General features: G+C 44.5%; 2 protein-coding genes across 3 annotated transcripts in view; one reads left to right on the forward strand and one right to left on the reverse strand.

The window, feature by feature from the left end:
• The window catches only part of MTBP (MDM2 binding protein), a 155,181-nt gene extending 144,120 nt beyond the window's left edge, over positions 1–11,061 (reverse strand). The window contains exon 1 of the mRNA XM_033933248.1: positions 10,635–11,061. Coding sequence (XP_033789139.1) covers positions 10,635–10,713 — 79 coding nt within the window. The 5' untranslated portion in view covers positions 10,714–11,061. The remainder of the gene's footprint in view (positions 1–10,634) is intronic.
• A 3-nt stretch (positions 11,062–11,064) lies between these two features.
• MRPL13 (mitochondrial ribosomal protein L13) overlaps positions 11,065–14,513 on the forward strand; it is a 66,922-nt gene continuing 63,473 nt past the window's right edge. The window contains exons 1-2 of one of the 2 annotated variants that reach the window (XM_033933249.1): positions 11,065–11,215; positions 14,051–14,174. In XM_033933249.1, coding sequence (XP_033789140.1) covers positions 11,189–11,215; positions 14,051–14,174 — 151 coding nt within the window. In that variant the 5' untranslated portion in view covers positions 11,065–11,188. Of the gene's footprint in view, positions 11,302–14,050; positions 14,175–14,513 lie in introns of both variants that reach the window. The other variant, XM_033933250.1, reaches the window with a different exon arrangement.

Below are 14,513 nucleotides of genomic sequence, written 5' to 3' on the forward strand. Positions count from 1 at the left end.
CACTTTTTGTAATGTACATAATCCAGATTACAATAATGTGAATGTCAGGTTGTATAATAGCTCAGCTGAACTTCACAGTAGTAGAAATACAACTATGTACTGGGAAACGAGTAAACACGTTTTTTGCATACTATCATTAGAGAGCGGGAGTCGACAAAACTTGGTTTCTCCAAATTAGCGCTGGGGTGCGGCAAAAGTGTAAACATGGTTATTCGACAAATTAAAAATTATGCATTATCTATCGATAAGACGTTTGGCGGTGAAGAGATACCTGACGATCTGTGGAATTAGAGTCGGTAGGGAGATCAAAATCATAAATAAAATAGCGGTAAAGTCAGTTGTCTTTCCTTAAATTTCTTCAGTATAAGTTTTTTTTAATTTTGAAATTAACCTTGAATGTTGTAATTGTTTATAACAAAATAATTTAAAAATGTGTTCAAATTATAATAAAGAATTCAATATAAGAAAAGAAACAAAGTTTTATTCAAAAATAAGCAATGGTTCTGAAGTTACATCTATTTTACACAAAACAATTTCCCGTGCAACATTTAAAAAATTTGTCAGCTTTTCAGAGTAGATGTGCGAAAAATGCCCGCAAACAATGATTTAATTATGACTATTGTTTGTGAAATGGGACATTTGAACTTGCTGTATTTTTTTATTGTAATTTAAATTTATCAGGAGTCTGAGTCAGTACATTTTTTATCGACTGACTCCAGGTACCCAAAATTGTCTCCAACTCCGACTCCATAGCCCTGGATGTAATTGCAGGTAAACAACAAAGTTTTCCTCGATTTACTCATGAAACAAAAGATATCCACAAAAATCTGTATTCTAACTGAGGAATAAATTAGGACACCCTACACCCTAATAGCTAGTGTTACCCCCTTTGGCTGAAATAACTGCAGCGAGACACTTCTTGTAGCCATCAACCAGTCTTTGAAATTGATCTAAAGAAAGTTTGGCCCACTCCTCAATGCAGAATTCTTTCAGCTGTGAGATGTTTGAGGGGTTTCTTGCATGTATAGCCTGTTTCAAATCACCCCACAGCATCTCAATGGGTTTAAGATCAGGGCTTTGACTCGGCTACTCCAGGCTTCTCCATATCTTAGTTTTCAGCCAGTCCTTTGTGGATTTACTGGTATGTCTTGGGTCATTGTCGTGTTGTAGGGTCCAGTTCCGCTTCAGCTTTAATTTTCTTACAGATGATCTCACGGTATAATTCTTGGTGGAATCTATGATGGTGAGCTGGCCAGGTCCTACTGCAGCAAAGCATCCCCAAACCATGACACTTCCACCTCCGTGCTCCACTTTTGTTCCCGGTGGTTCCTTTAAGTTGCAGCTCAAAGGAACAATCTGATGGCAGAGGAATAGGAACTAGCCCAACGTGCAGCTGGGCAGTTCATCTTCGTACCACGATGAAGGGGGAGTGTACAAAGAGGGGGAAGGGTTGCTGAATTCCTCTTGGAGTAAACTGTGGAAACCAACAAATGTGGAAAGCACATGACATTCTTTCCAACACCTGTATACATCTTTAAGTACTACATGTTTCAGTTTTGTAATTTCTTGTTCTTCCTGACTTGAAGAGGGAAAAAGTTCAGAGATGGGGAAAGAGCAGGAGCATGGAGGGGAGAATGAAGGCAGGGTCTGCGATTGTTGGGTGGGAAAGATAGGATGTAAGAATGTGAAGAATTGCCCAGTGCACTGCTGATGTTATGCAATTGCAAGCCTGGTTGGTATGAAAAAGTTTGGGCTAAATTTGGCAGTTAGATGAACAAGGACATGAACTGTGGTTTTCAGGGGGTTGATGCAGCAGTAATGACAGGAAATACTTTCTCATGGAGAGGGTGATGGATACATAATATGCCCTCTCATGGAGGTGGTAAAGATTAAAAGTGGTAACAAACTTAAAAAAATGCATGGGATAAACAAAAAAGATTCTAATATGGAAAGAGAACGGAATCAAAATAACTTAGTGGTACTTAGATGGCAAATTCAATAATTCTGAAAAGCACAGTTACTTACCGTAACAGGTGTTATCCAGGGACAGCAGGCAGATATTCCCACACATGGGTGACGTCAGCAACGGAGCCCCACAGCGGACAGCCTCGAAAGCAAACTTGCTTGAAGATCTCGCGCTTTCGAGTGCTGCATGCGCGCGTGCCTTCCCGCCCGAACTAGGGGGGCGCATCTCCTGTGAGGATCCTCAGTTCAGATACCAAGCCCAGAAGCCAACCAGGGGAGGTGGGGGGTTGTGGGAATATCTGCCTGCTGTCCCTGGATAACACCTGTTACGGTAAGTAACTGTGCTTTATCCCAGGACAAGCAGGCAGCATATTCCCACACATGGGTGACCTCCAAGCTAAGTAAAAAGGGAGGAGGGAAGTTGGCAATTTACGAAAAAAGATTTTGCAAAACAGATTGGCCAAAATGGCCATCCCTCCTGGATAAAGTATCCAGACAGTAATGAGAGGTGAAAGTATGAACCGAGGACCAAGTGGCAGCCTTGCAAATTTCCTCAATAGGAGTTGATCTGAGGAAAGCGACAGATGCCGCCATAGCTCGAACTTTGTGGCCCATCACTCGACCCTATAGAGGAAGACCAGCCTGAGCATAGCAGAAAGAAATGCAAGCAGCCATCCAGTTGGAGATGGTACGCTTCGAGACAGGACGTCCCAACCGATCTGGATCAAAAGAGATGAAAAGTTGAGGAGATGTTCTATGAGGTTGAGTACGTTGAAGATAAAACGCCAACGCACGCTTACAGTCCAAAGTATGCAGTGACGCCTCACCAGGGTGAGAATGCGGCTTAGGAAAAAATACTGGTAGTACAATAGATTGATTGATATGAAAATCAGACACTACTTTAGGTAAGAATTTCAGATGTGTACGGAGTACCACCTTATCATGGTGAAAAACTGTGAAAGGCGGGTCCGAAACCAAAGCTTGCAACTCACTAACTCGACGAGCCGAAGTGAGGGCAATCAAGAATACAGCTTTCCAAGTAAGATATTTAAAATGAGCCAAGTCAATAGGTTCAAAAGGAGGTTTCATCAGTTGAGCCAAAACAACATTAAGATCCCATACCACAGGAGGCAGTTTGACTGGGGAATGGAGATTAAAAAGACCCTTCATAAAACGAGCAACCAGAGGGTGAGCCGAGAGCGGTTTCCCATCCAAAGGCTGATGAAAAGCAGCAATCGCACTAAGATGGACTCTAATAGATGTGGATTGAAGGCCTGACTGAGATAAATGAAGCAAATAATCCAGAACTGAAGTCAAAGGGGAAGATTTCGGCTGAAGACTATGAGTGGAACACCAAGCCGAGAACCTGGTCCATTTTTGACCATAACATTGACAAGTGGATGATTTCCTGGAAGCTAGAAAGACATCCTGAACAGACTGAGAGAATTGAGAAGGATCTGTCAAGTGGAAAGGAACCAAGCAGTCAAGTGAAGAGACTGCAGGTTGGGATGAAGTAAAGACCCCTGACTCTGAGTGAGCAGAGAAGGAAAAACTGGTAGAAGAAGAGGTTCCCTGATGCTGAGTTGAAGAAGAAGCGAGAACAAAGGTTGTCGGGGCCACCGGGGTGCTTTGAGAATCATCGTGGCATGGTCCGACTTTAGTTTGACAAGAGTTTTGAGAATCAGAGGAAACGGAGGGAAGGCATAAAGAAACTGACCCCTCCAGTCCAGAAGAAAAGCATCCGCCTCGAGACAAAGAGGCGAGAAAATGCGGGAGCAAAACAGAGGTAGTTTGAAGTTGTCGGGAGACGCAAAGAGATCCACCCGAGGAGTTCCCCAGCGCGCAAATACTTGACGAAGTGTGGGGGAATTGAGCGTCGATTCGTGAGGCAGAAGCAGACGACTCAATTTGTCTGCAAGACAATTCTGTTGACCCTGAATATAGACAGCACGAAGGAGGATGTTGTGAGAAATCGCCCAATGCCACAACCTCAGAGCTTCCTGACAAAGGGAGTGGGAGCCCATCCCGCCCTGTTTGTTGACACAATACATCGCTACTTGATTGTTCATCCGAACAAGGACTACTTGGTCGTGAAGGAGGTGAAGAAAAGCCTTTAGAGCAAGAAAGATCGCTCTGAGTTCCAACAGATTGATGTGACATCGACGATCTGTGGCGATCCACAACCCTTGCGTACGGAGACCATCTATGTGGGCTCCCCATGCGTATTCTGACGAATCTGTTGTGAGTACTTTCTGATGAGGAAGATGGTGAAACTGCAAACCTCTGGAAAGATTGGAAGAGAGCATCCACCAGCGGAGAGACTTCTTTAATAAAGGCGTCACCGCTATATGATGAGAAGGTGGATCTAGGGCCAGGGTCCACTGAGGAATGCGAAGGTGGAGTCTTGCAAAGGGAGTCACATGCACCGTAGACGCCATATGCCCGAGGAGGACCATCATTTGGCGGTCCGTGAGAGTCGACAGGGAAACTACTTGATGACAAAGGCGTAGGAGAGTTTCTTGACGATTGAGAGGAAGGAAAGCTCTCATGTGAACAGAGTCCAACACGGCGCCAATAAATTGGATCGATTGAGTTGGAACCAACTGAGATTTTGGAAAGTTGATATGAAACCCCAGACTTTGAAGAAAAGAAATAGTCTGAAGGGTCGCTTGAGTAACCCCTGGAAGAGAAGGGGCTTTGATAAGCCAATCATCGAGGTAAGGAAAAACCTGAAGGCCCCGAGCACGGAGGGCTGCAGCCACCACGACTAGACACTTGGTGAAGACCCTGGGAGAGGTCGCCAAGCCAAACGGAAGGACCCTGTATTGAAGATGAAGGTTCCCCACTTTGAACCGGAGATATTTACGAAAATTCGGATGGACAGGAATGTGAGTATAAGCCTCTTTGAGGTCCAGTGAGCACATCCAATCTCCCTGATCCATGAGAGAGTACAAAACTGGAAGAGAGAGCATGCAAAATTTCTCTTTGACTAGAAATTTGCTGAGAGCACGGAGATCCAGAATGGGTCGCAAATCCCCCATCTTCTTGGGAACCAGGAAGTATCTGGAGTAAAACCCCAGATTGTGTTCGGAAGGAGGAATCTCCTCCACTGCTCGAAGGCAAAGAAGAGCCTGAGCCTCCTGAAGAAGAAGGGGGAGTTGCGAGAGACTGGAAAGACACTCTCCGGGAGGATGATCTGGAGGCACCTGAAGCAGGCGTAGAGAGTATCCCTCGCGGATGACTGTGAGGACCCAGAGGTCCGATGTAATGGTTTCCCAGACAGATGTAAAAAGGGAAAGGCGACCTCCGATGGGCAGGGAGGAGTTTGGATGCAAAGAGGTTGGAATGCTCACTACTGGACCGTCAAAAAGACGGAGCGGGTTTGGTTGGAGCAGGCGTCTGGGACTTCTGAGGCCGCTGTTGTTGGGGCCGTCTAGGTGGAGGCCTGGAGAAAGCTGGCGTGGACTTCATAGGGTAGCGCCGAGCCGGAGACTTGTAAGCCCTAGTTGTAGAAGGTTTTAGTTTAGGGCGAAGAAGAGAGGCGAAGGAGCGTTCATGCTCAGAGAGCCGTTTAGTCACCGCCTCAATCGAGTCATCAAAAAGCTCAGAACCTTGACACGGTAGGTTCGCTAACCGATCCTGTAAATTTGGATCCATGTCCACTATTCTGAGCCAGGCGAGACGGCGCATGGCCACTGCGAACGCCGATACCCTAGAGGAAAGCTCAAATGCATCATAAGATGCCTGTAACATGAAGAGACGCAATTGTGAGAGAGATTGAATAATTTGTTTATACTCAGCAAGGCGGTCTCTGGGCCAGTCTGGGCAAAAGGATGACAACTGCTTCAAAAAGTAATTAAAATAAGTGAAGACATAGTTGTAATTTAGAATTCGGTTAGTCATCATCGAATTTTGATATAGTCTTCGCCCAAATTTATCCATAGTGCGACCTTCACGCCCTGGTGGAACTGTGGCAGACACCTTAGAAGGGTGAGCTTTCTTCAGGGATGATTCCACCACTAAAGATTGGTGAGAAAGTTGTGATTTCTCAAAACCCTTGCACGGCACAGTGCAATATCTAGACTCCAACTTAGACGGGATCGCCGTCACAGAATATCGATTTACATTCGGATTCAAAGTACACACCTGAATACTTGGCAGATATGGAGCTTTCCCATCCTCCAAAGGAGACTTTGCGTCTGCCCATGACACCGGTGCTGAAGCAGACTTTCCTGCGGAATATGGAAACTCCTTATTAAGGGCCTGGCCCATATCGAAAACAAACTTCGCAAAGGAAGAAGACTTCGATGTAGAGGCTTCCTGAGGCGAAGCAGAACGAGAACGAGGTGCCACTGAAAAAGATGGGGAAGCCTCGCGGGAATACTAAGAAACAGGCTCTGAATCGAGACGTAGAGTAATGGAGGACGCCGCACTACCAGTCAGAGGCGGAGTGGTGGAATGTTTCCGCTTAAGACTCCGAGACGGAGAAGTGCGCGGAGTGCGAGGCTTTTCAAGAGGAGATAGATCCCGAGGCAAAAGTCTCGAAGGTGGAGTCCTCGACCTGGAATGCCTCGATGAAACAGAGGAGGCAACAGTACTCTGGGAACGAGGCACATGCTTCGAATGGAGATCCATAGGCCTCGAGCTCCTCGAGGAAGGAATCTTCGAAGACTTAGAGCGGTGCTTCGATCGAGGCAAAGACTTCTTAGAAGCTCGGTCAGGTGAAGAGTTCGAGGAAGAGACCCGAGATCGAGACCTGTGACGAGGAGACCGCCGATGAGGCAGAGACTGCTGCTCAGGCTGGACCTGTGAAGACAGGGTCGAGGTCGGGACCAACTGTGCCACAATTGAGGAAATTTCCGTCGTCAAAATTGACTTGAGCATGTCCTCAAACATGGGGACAGAGACCAAGGGACTTGGAGTCACCGGAGGCCTCGTGCATTCCAATGAGGGCGACCTCGGAGGAGAGTATTCCCTCGATTTGGAAGCACGTTTGGAGGATGGTCTAGAAGACGGAGCTGAACCTGTAGTCCCAGGTTGCGAGGAACTAGACTCCGTCGGCTTCTTAGGAATGGTACCTGAAAAGGAAGCAGGAGACTTACCCCCCAATCCAGGCTTCGAAGACACCGAGGAGGCCTTCGAGGCCGAGGACCCGGAGGTCTTCGAGGCCGAGGCCTGCAGAGGAGGCGAAGTCGAGGGCTTCGTACTCGAGGCTTGTCTCGAAGTGGAAGGCTTCGTAGATGCCTCGGCCTCGGCCACCGCTTTTTCGGGCTCCATTCGAGGGAAAAGCTCGAAGAACCTGTCGCAGCGGCGCTTAAAGGCACGAGGTTGAAGAGTGAGGCAGCGAAGACAGTCTTCTGGACAATGGGTCGTCCCCAAGCAGAGCATACACCGGCTATGGGGGTCGGTTATGGAAATAGTCCTGCCGCACTGATAACACCTTTTAAACCCGGTAACAGGCCGGGACATAGAAAGGACAAAGTCCGTGTCGAGAACGAGGGAGAGAGGCCTAGGCCTCAATCTCCCAACCCGACGCAAAAATTACAAAGAAAATTAACTTTTTTTTTTTTTTTTACAAAGAAAAAGAAGAAACAATCACAAACACAGCGACCGAATGAAAAAGAAATACTACTCAGCCGCGGTGAAGAGAAGGCACAATGCTACGGGAACTAAGTCGACAAGTCTTCTCAGCTCCGCGGAAAACGTTGAACTGAGGATCCTCACAGGAGATGCGCCCCCTAGTTCGGGCGGGAAGGCACGCGCGCATGCGCGATGCAGCACTCGAAAGCTCGAGATCTTCAAGCAAGTTTGCTTTCGAGGCTGTCCGCTGCGGGGCTCCGTTGCTGACGTCACCCATGTGTGGGAATATGCTGCCTGCTTGTCCTGGGATAATAAGGCTAATGCTGGGCAGACTTCTATAGTCTGTGCCCCAATTAGAGCTAGACAGATCTGGATGGGCTAGAGTGGGCTTTAATAACAAGCCTAATAGTTGGGGGATAAGGCAAGCACGAGGCAGACTTCTGCCTTCCCCACAGTGCACGCACTCTCTCTCTTCCCTACAACAGCACAACAGGCAGAGAGAGAGAGAGCACTGTGGGGAAGACACAATGCTCTGGGGATTTATGGGTTGGGAGTGGACGGAGGATTCAGAGAGGCTACTGTTGGGATCAAAGATGTGACAAGACTGCTGTTGGGGCGGCTTTGTAGGTGAGAGATAGAGGCTTTAGGCTGTGGTTGCTAGGACTAGGGATTAAAACTGCAGCTGCTGGAGGTAAGTGCACAATGGAGAAAGAATAAGGTTGCAGTTTTTGGAAATAGGTGGATGGGTGCACCATCTCACTCACCCTTAGAAGCTTAAGCTTCTCCCCACTGCTCAAGCAACCACAGCCTAAAACCGCTCTCCATCGCTTTATAGGCTGCAGGTTGGTGGGCAAAGTGGAGTGCGTAGCCTCTTATCCACTCCTTCCCTGACATTTTAATAAATAAACAAATTATGAATGCACTTTTTATAAATGTACATAAATAAGAATTCCAGTTATTCTAAATATGGCTCCTAGATCCTAAGAAACTTTGTTAAACCCTGCCTTAGTCACTGCTGCATACCGAGCAGAGGGTTTCAACACAAAATCAATGACATCTAAATCCTTTCCTGGGCATCACATAGCTATAGTTTTGTTTCCTGTTCCCTACATGCATTACTTCTCATATCAAATGGCATCCAGTATTATTTGGATGCCCAGTCTCCTAAATTCCTCTTGAAAAGCTCCTCTTGTCACATAACATAAAGCTATTCAAAGTTGTTTTATCAGCAAATTTTATCCCCTCACACATTCAGGTTACAGGATCATTTTATAAACACCCATGCTGAATATGTACAGTCCCCTGCATTGTAAACTGCGCTCAACTGCATAGTACATTTCCTTGCATTGTATCTTCGCTGTGTATGTACAGTCTCTCTTACATTGTAAACCGCTCTGTTTGTGGTATTGCGGTATACAAAAATAAAGTTATTATTATTATAAATATGTCAAAAAGTAGCAGTCCCAGCATAGATCCCTGGGAAACCCCATTATTTACCCTTCTCCATTAAGAATACTGACCCTTCAACCCTACTGATTTCTAGTCTCTTAACCAGTTCTTAATTCACAAAAGAACAGTCAGGACTGGACTTAAGCAGGGGCGAGCAGCACAGCTGCAAAGGGCTTTGGGTTGCCAGGTCATCCCCTTCCTGCTCCTGACCCGCCCATCCCCACCCCCAAGCCTTCCTAAATCAGCAGCTGGACAGCAGAGGCTGCTTGTGATCAGGGTCTTCCCTCTGCTACATGACATCACATTAACTAAGGGTACCTAAATATAATTTGTTTAGTTTCTATTTCATTTAAAAATATTTATTTATTCATTCAGTTTTCTATATCATTCCATTTACATGAATTTATTCAGGTACTCAATCATTTTTCCCAATCCACCTGTGACAACACACACCAATAACCCACAAATGACCACCTATAAACCTTACTCAAACTACTGCATAACTCAATACACCTAGGAAAAAAAAGGTGTGGGTGTGTGTGGGGGGGAAGGGGGGCCTTCAATCAAAAGCCCCCCCCCAAAAAAAAAAAAAATAAAGCCACAAGAACAATAAAGTACAGAACCAAACAAAAGGAAGAAACAAAGCATCAACTTTTTCTCCGACTATAGAACAACGTAAATCTGGCTGAATTTCCACTGACACAATATTCTTTAAAAAAAAAAAAGGAGCCAAGACAGAGAAAGCCTTTTTCATAAAGGTTATTCCAAAACATAACTTGCTGAAAGGCAAAACTTTTACCCAGGATAATTTCATTAACTCAAATAAGAGAGCTTTAAACGCTAAGACTAAAACTTCCAAATGTCACCGGCACCACTATGGCTAGGATGAACGATTCCCAAATTCTTTCCCTCTCAAACCCGAAAGGGAGGAGTGGAGTAGACTGAATGTGAGATACTGTGTTAGTTTGACCTAGAATTTTTAACATAGTAGATGACGGCAGATAAAGACTCAAATGGTCCATCCAGTCTGCCCAACCTGATTCAATTTAAATTTTAAATTTTTTCTTCTTAGCTATTTCTGGGCAAGAATCCAAAGCTTTACCCTGTACTGTGCTTGGGTTCCAACTGCCGAAATCTCTGTTAAGACTTACTCCAGCCCATCTACACCCTCCCAGCCATTGAAGCCCTCCCCTGCCCATCCTCCACCAAACGGCCATACACAGACACAGACCTCTGCCCAGTACTGGCCTTAGTTCAATATTTAATATTATTTTCCGATTCTAAATCCTCTGTGTTCATCCCATGCTTCTTTGAACTCAGTCACAGTTTTACTCTCCACCACCTCTCTCGGGAGCGCATTCCAGGCATCCACCACCCTCTTCGTAAAGTAGAATTTCCTAACATTGCCCCTGAATCTACCACCCCTCAACCTCCCTCAAATTATGTCCTCTGGTTTTACCATTTTCCTTTCTCTGAAAAAGATTTTGTTCTATGTTAATACCCTTCAAGTATTTTTCTCGTTTTCGGGAGGAAGCGCCAACAATAACACAAGATAATAATAATAATAATAATTTTTAAAAAAAGATAGGCGCGAACTAAGACAGGGGACTAGACTTAACCACCCAAAAAGAACAGCTCACCTCCCAGCAGCGGTTCCTCGCCTCCATCGCCGACAACAGCTCTGCTCTGCCAGCTCACAAACAGCACGAAGCGGTCCATGGTCTCCACCGGCGAGCGCCGAAATCCTCCAGCCAGAAACCGGGCAGAAAATCAGCTGCCCCGCTTCCACGGGGGGGAAACCAGGCGTTAAGAAAAACCCCTAACGAACTGCGACATCTGCTGAAAGCTGCGACACATCCAAAGCCCGTTCCCGACACTTGGCAACCAAACAATCCAAAGCTTACAGTCGCTTGACAACTGCAAACTCGACTACCCGCGACAACCGCAGTAGCCCGGGAGAGCTTTCGCTGATCCAAAAGCGCCGCCACAGCCGACGCACTTCCGCTTCCGCCTCTCCACCCTGCTAGAGGGCCACCTCTTGACTCTTCCGGTCGGGAACGGCGGCTGGCGATTGCGTACCCTTAGCTCCAGAGATAGGGGAGGGGCTTGGCGATCCGATCTCCAGTCGAGTCAGCAGAAGATCGACGCTGCCCGGAGGAGTTTGAGCGGCGGACACCGACCGACTGAGGGAAACATGGCGGGGGTTAGTCGGGCGAATCAGGTGAGTGATGGACAGTGGTGATATTGTGGGAGTGACTCGGAGAAGGTCCGGTACAACTCTGCTTATGAGACAGAAATATACAAAAGGTGATTTAGCATAAGCAGACTTGGAATTAAGGGGTTGCCTTAATTCATATGTCCACCCTAGTCCTGGAATCAAACCCAGATCCTTCGCATGATGGTATAACATGTCCTATTCAAATCCCCAAACTAACCACTTGGAGAAATTGCCTCCCCAAGAAACCCCTAGGTCGGGATTATAATGTAGTACGCTACACTAAAAAAAATTTCTTTATAAAAGGAGCTAAAACTTTTCATAGATAAGCAAATATGCAAATTTAAACATGAATCGGATGACTCGAAATATAAAACCAAATGATTGGATTATTTACTAGAGTTATATAAAAAGAAAAAACTATTTTCTTATAATGACCTTTTTAAAATGAGCCAATATTACTGTAGCAGCCGAGGGTACATGATTAGTGGAGAATAATTTAATGTGTTCAGTGTGATCTAATAGCAAGCATCTCTTCACTGACAGCTAATTAGAGTGGGTTTCATATTTTTAGGCGCAAGAGCATCTGTCAAGAGCCTATCTCAACACATGTTGCAGGGACCTTCTCAATGGATAGATTTTTACTGATATTTGGTAACAGTGTGAGCACCAGCTTATTGTTAGTGTTATGCCCGGGCAGCCTTTATAGCATTAAAACAATGAACCTGTCAAACACTGTCTCTAGTTATTTTTATTGCAAATATTGTCAATAGGTACCAGGGTCAAACTTTAAGCGCTGAAGAAGAGACATTGGCTGTGACATGAGTATTCCAAAATCATCCATCTGAAATGCCAACTATAATACACTTCAGAGCTAAAGAGGAACCATTTAGGAAATATATGTTTGCTGATGATGTTTTACAGAAAGTCAAACCAGTGAACTGGTAGATAGATGCCACTTATTAAGCATGTGGTTTTAGAGACTGTTGAAGTAATGGTTTCATTTTTAACAGCAGTAGCTTTTAACACCAGTAGCTGGCATAGAAAGAATATTCTCTTCCTTTGGACTCATTCAAAGTTGAGAAATTGTTTAGGACCCAAAAAAGCAGGAAAGCTTGGTTTTCTTTTCCAGATTATGAACAAACAAGAAGACAGTATTTTAAGTTTTTCATGTGTGGTCCTGGCTGATAGTATAAGTTTTTTTTTAAGATTCTTTGTTTAACCACATCAGTTACCATGGATGTTTTGAGCAAATACAAGAATACATTTGCAATATTATTTTGATTAAATAAAACTGTTTAAATTGTTAATAAGGTAATGATTATTTTTCTCCTTTTTATAAAGTACAACATAAAAGTTTCACTAATATGAATGATTAGCCTATTAAACTGGAGATAGTAAACCATGCAATGATTTAATAATTATTAATATATTTCTAATACCATGTTTCCCCAAAAATAAGCCCTAACATGATTTTTAAAGATGGTCCTAATAAGCCCTAGTCAAGCTCGACCCCTGAAGCCACCCCGACACTCCCCAACTCCATCCCCAAAAGTATTTTTGCCTGATTTGCCAATCATCTCTCCCTTCCTCTCCTCCACCCCAATTCTTCCCCTTTCCTTTCTCCCCCCCCCCTGCATGTGCAGAATCTTTCCTCGCCTCTCACCCATCCCCTTGTGCAGCCGCTCTGAGGCCTCCAAAAAGAGTGGCTGCACTCTGAACATTCATATGGACATTCAGTTGAGAACGGGCTGGAGAGGGTTTCGATGACTGGGATGGTTAAGATGGGCTGGAGTGAGCTTTAATGGAGACTCCAGTAGATGGAACCTAAACATACTACTGGGCAGGGCTCTGGGTGTCTGGCCCAGAAATATCTAAGTAAAAGGACCATTTAAACTAAACTAATTTATGGAGCATGTATGGTTGGGCAGACTGGATGGACCACTCAGGTCTTTATCTGCCGTCATTTACTATGTTATGTTACTTTGAATGGGCCTTCCCTCTGCAGTGTCTTTCTATCCCTCTGTCCCATCCCTATGTGCAGCGGAATCCCACCAACCCTCTCACCTTGAGCCTAACATACCTCCTCTCTGAAACCTCCAAAACAGCGGTGGCGGCAGCACTCTGAATGGGCTGCTTCATGGCCTTCCCCACTGGGGCCTTTTCTCTGCCACATCACTGATAACATCAAATCCACCCTTGTTTCTTTCCTTAGAATTTATTTTTTCTCCTAGTCTGCTTCTCTTCCATCCAGAAAGCCTGATTAGGAGTCTTATTCCAGTTCCACTTCATAACTTCTCTGAAGTACATGGATCTCTCCCTTCCCATTGTTTTTCCCATAAGTGTCTTATTTACTATCAACAACTTGTATTTCTCTTCTCCTTTTTATTTTTGTTTTAATTTGTTTGTAAGGTTAGTCTTTAAAATGTCTTATATTTAGTTTTTGTCGTTTGGTTTGCTGTCCCCTAAAAATCTGTAATTTTATACATCACTTAGAATTTTGAATAAGCGATCAATCAAATTTATATTAAACTTGAAACTTGAATTCTCAGCATTAATCACACCCCTTAAACCTCCAAAAAGAGCCAAATGCAGTATAGTGAACAACCGAAATATTAGAACAAAATGACAGTTTCTATAAAGTAGAACAACATTTTGCATTATTAATATATATATAATTTTGCAAATTCCCTCTTTCCTATTCAGCCCCCATGAAGTAAATTTTTTCCAATGCAGCCTGAGATTAACACCCCTAGGCTAAAAGGTTAATCTCATTTTGTATCTTTGTACTTAGAGTCTTTACTATTTCTTAATCTAAACATTTTTTTTTTGTTTTCCTAGCAATGGGCCACCTTTGCCAGAGTGTGGTATCTCATAGATGCTAAGATGCAGCCACCTGGAAAAATTGCAGCCGAGACCTCAATTCGACTACAGGGAAAGCATAAACCTGTGTTTCATCCAATAAGTAAGTAAGCTTTGGAAGGAAAGTAGTTTAATTTTAGATGCAGATATTATTTAAACCATATTATAGTGTTTAATAGTGTGTATATTTTATAAACTGGTATAATAAAACAAAAGCTCTTTACACTTACGCTGATGACATCCTCGTCCTTCTTGAGACCGACTCAAACTTCACTAACCTCTCTACGAACATATCCTCATGCATAACGAACCTCCAATCCTGGGCATTCACAGTACAAATGAAACTGAACTAGTCCAAAACAAAACTCCATTGGCTCGGCCCAAAATTAGTCCATTTACCCTCTTCCATCCCATTGTCCTCCGGCTCCTCACTACAGCTTGA

Source organism: Geotrypetes seraphini, chromosome 2 (assembly GCF_902459505.1).
Source record: "Geotrypetes seraphini chromosome 2, aGeoSer1.1, whole genome shotgun sequence".
In the NCBI taxonomy this organism is placed as follows: Eukaryota; Metazoa; Chordata; class Amphibia; order Gymnophiona; family Dermophiidae; genus Geotrypetes; species Geotrypetes seraphini.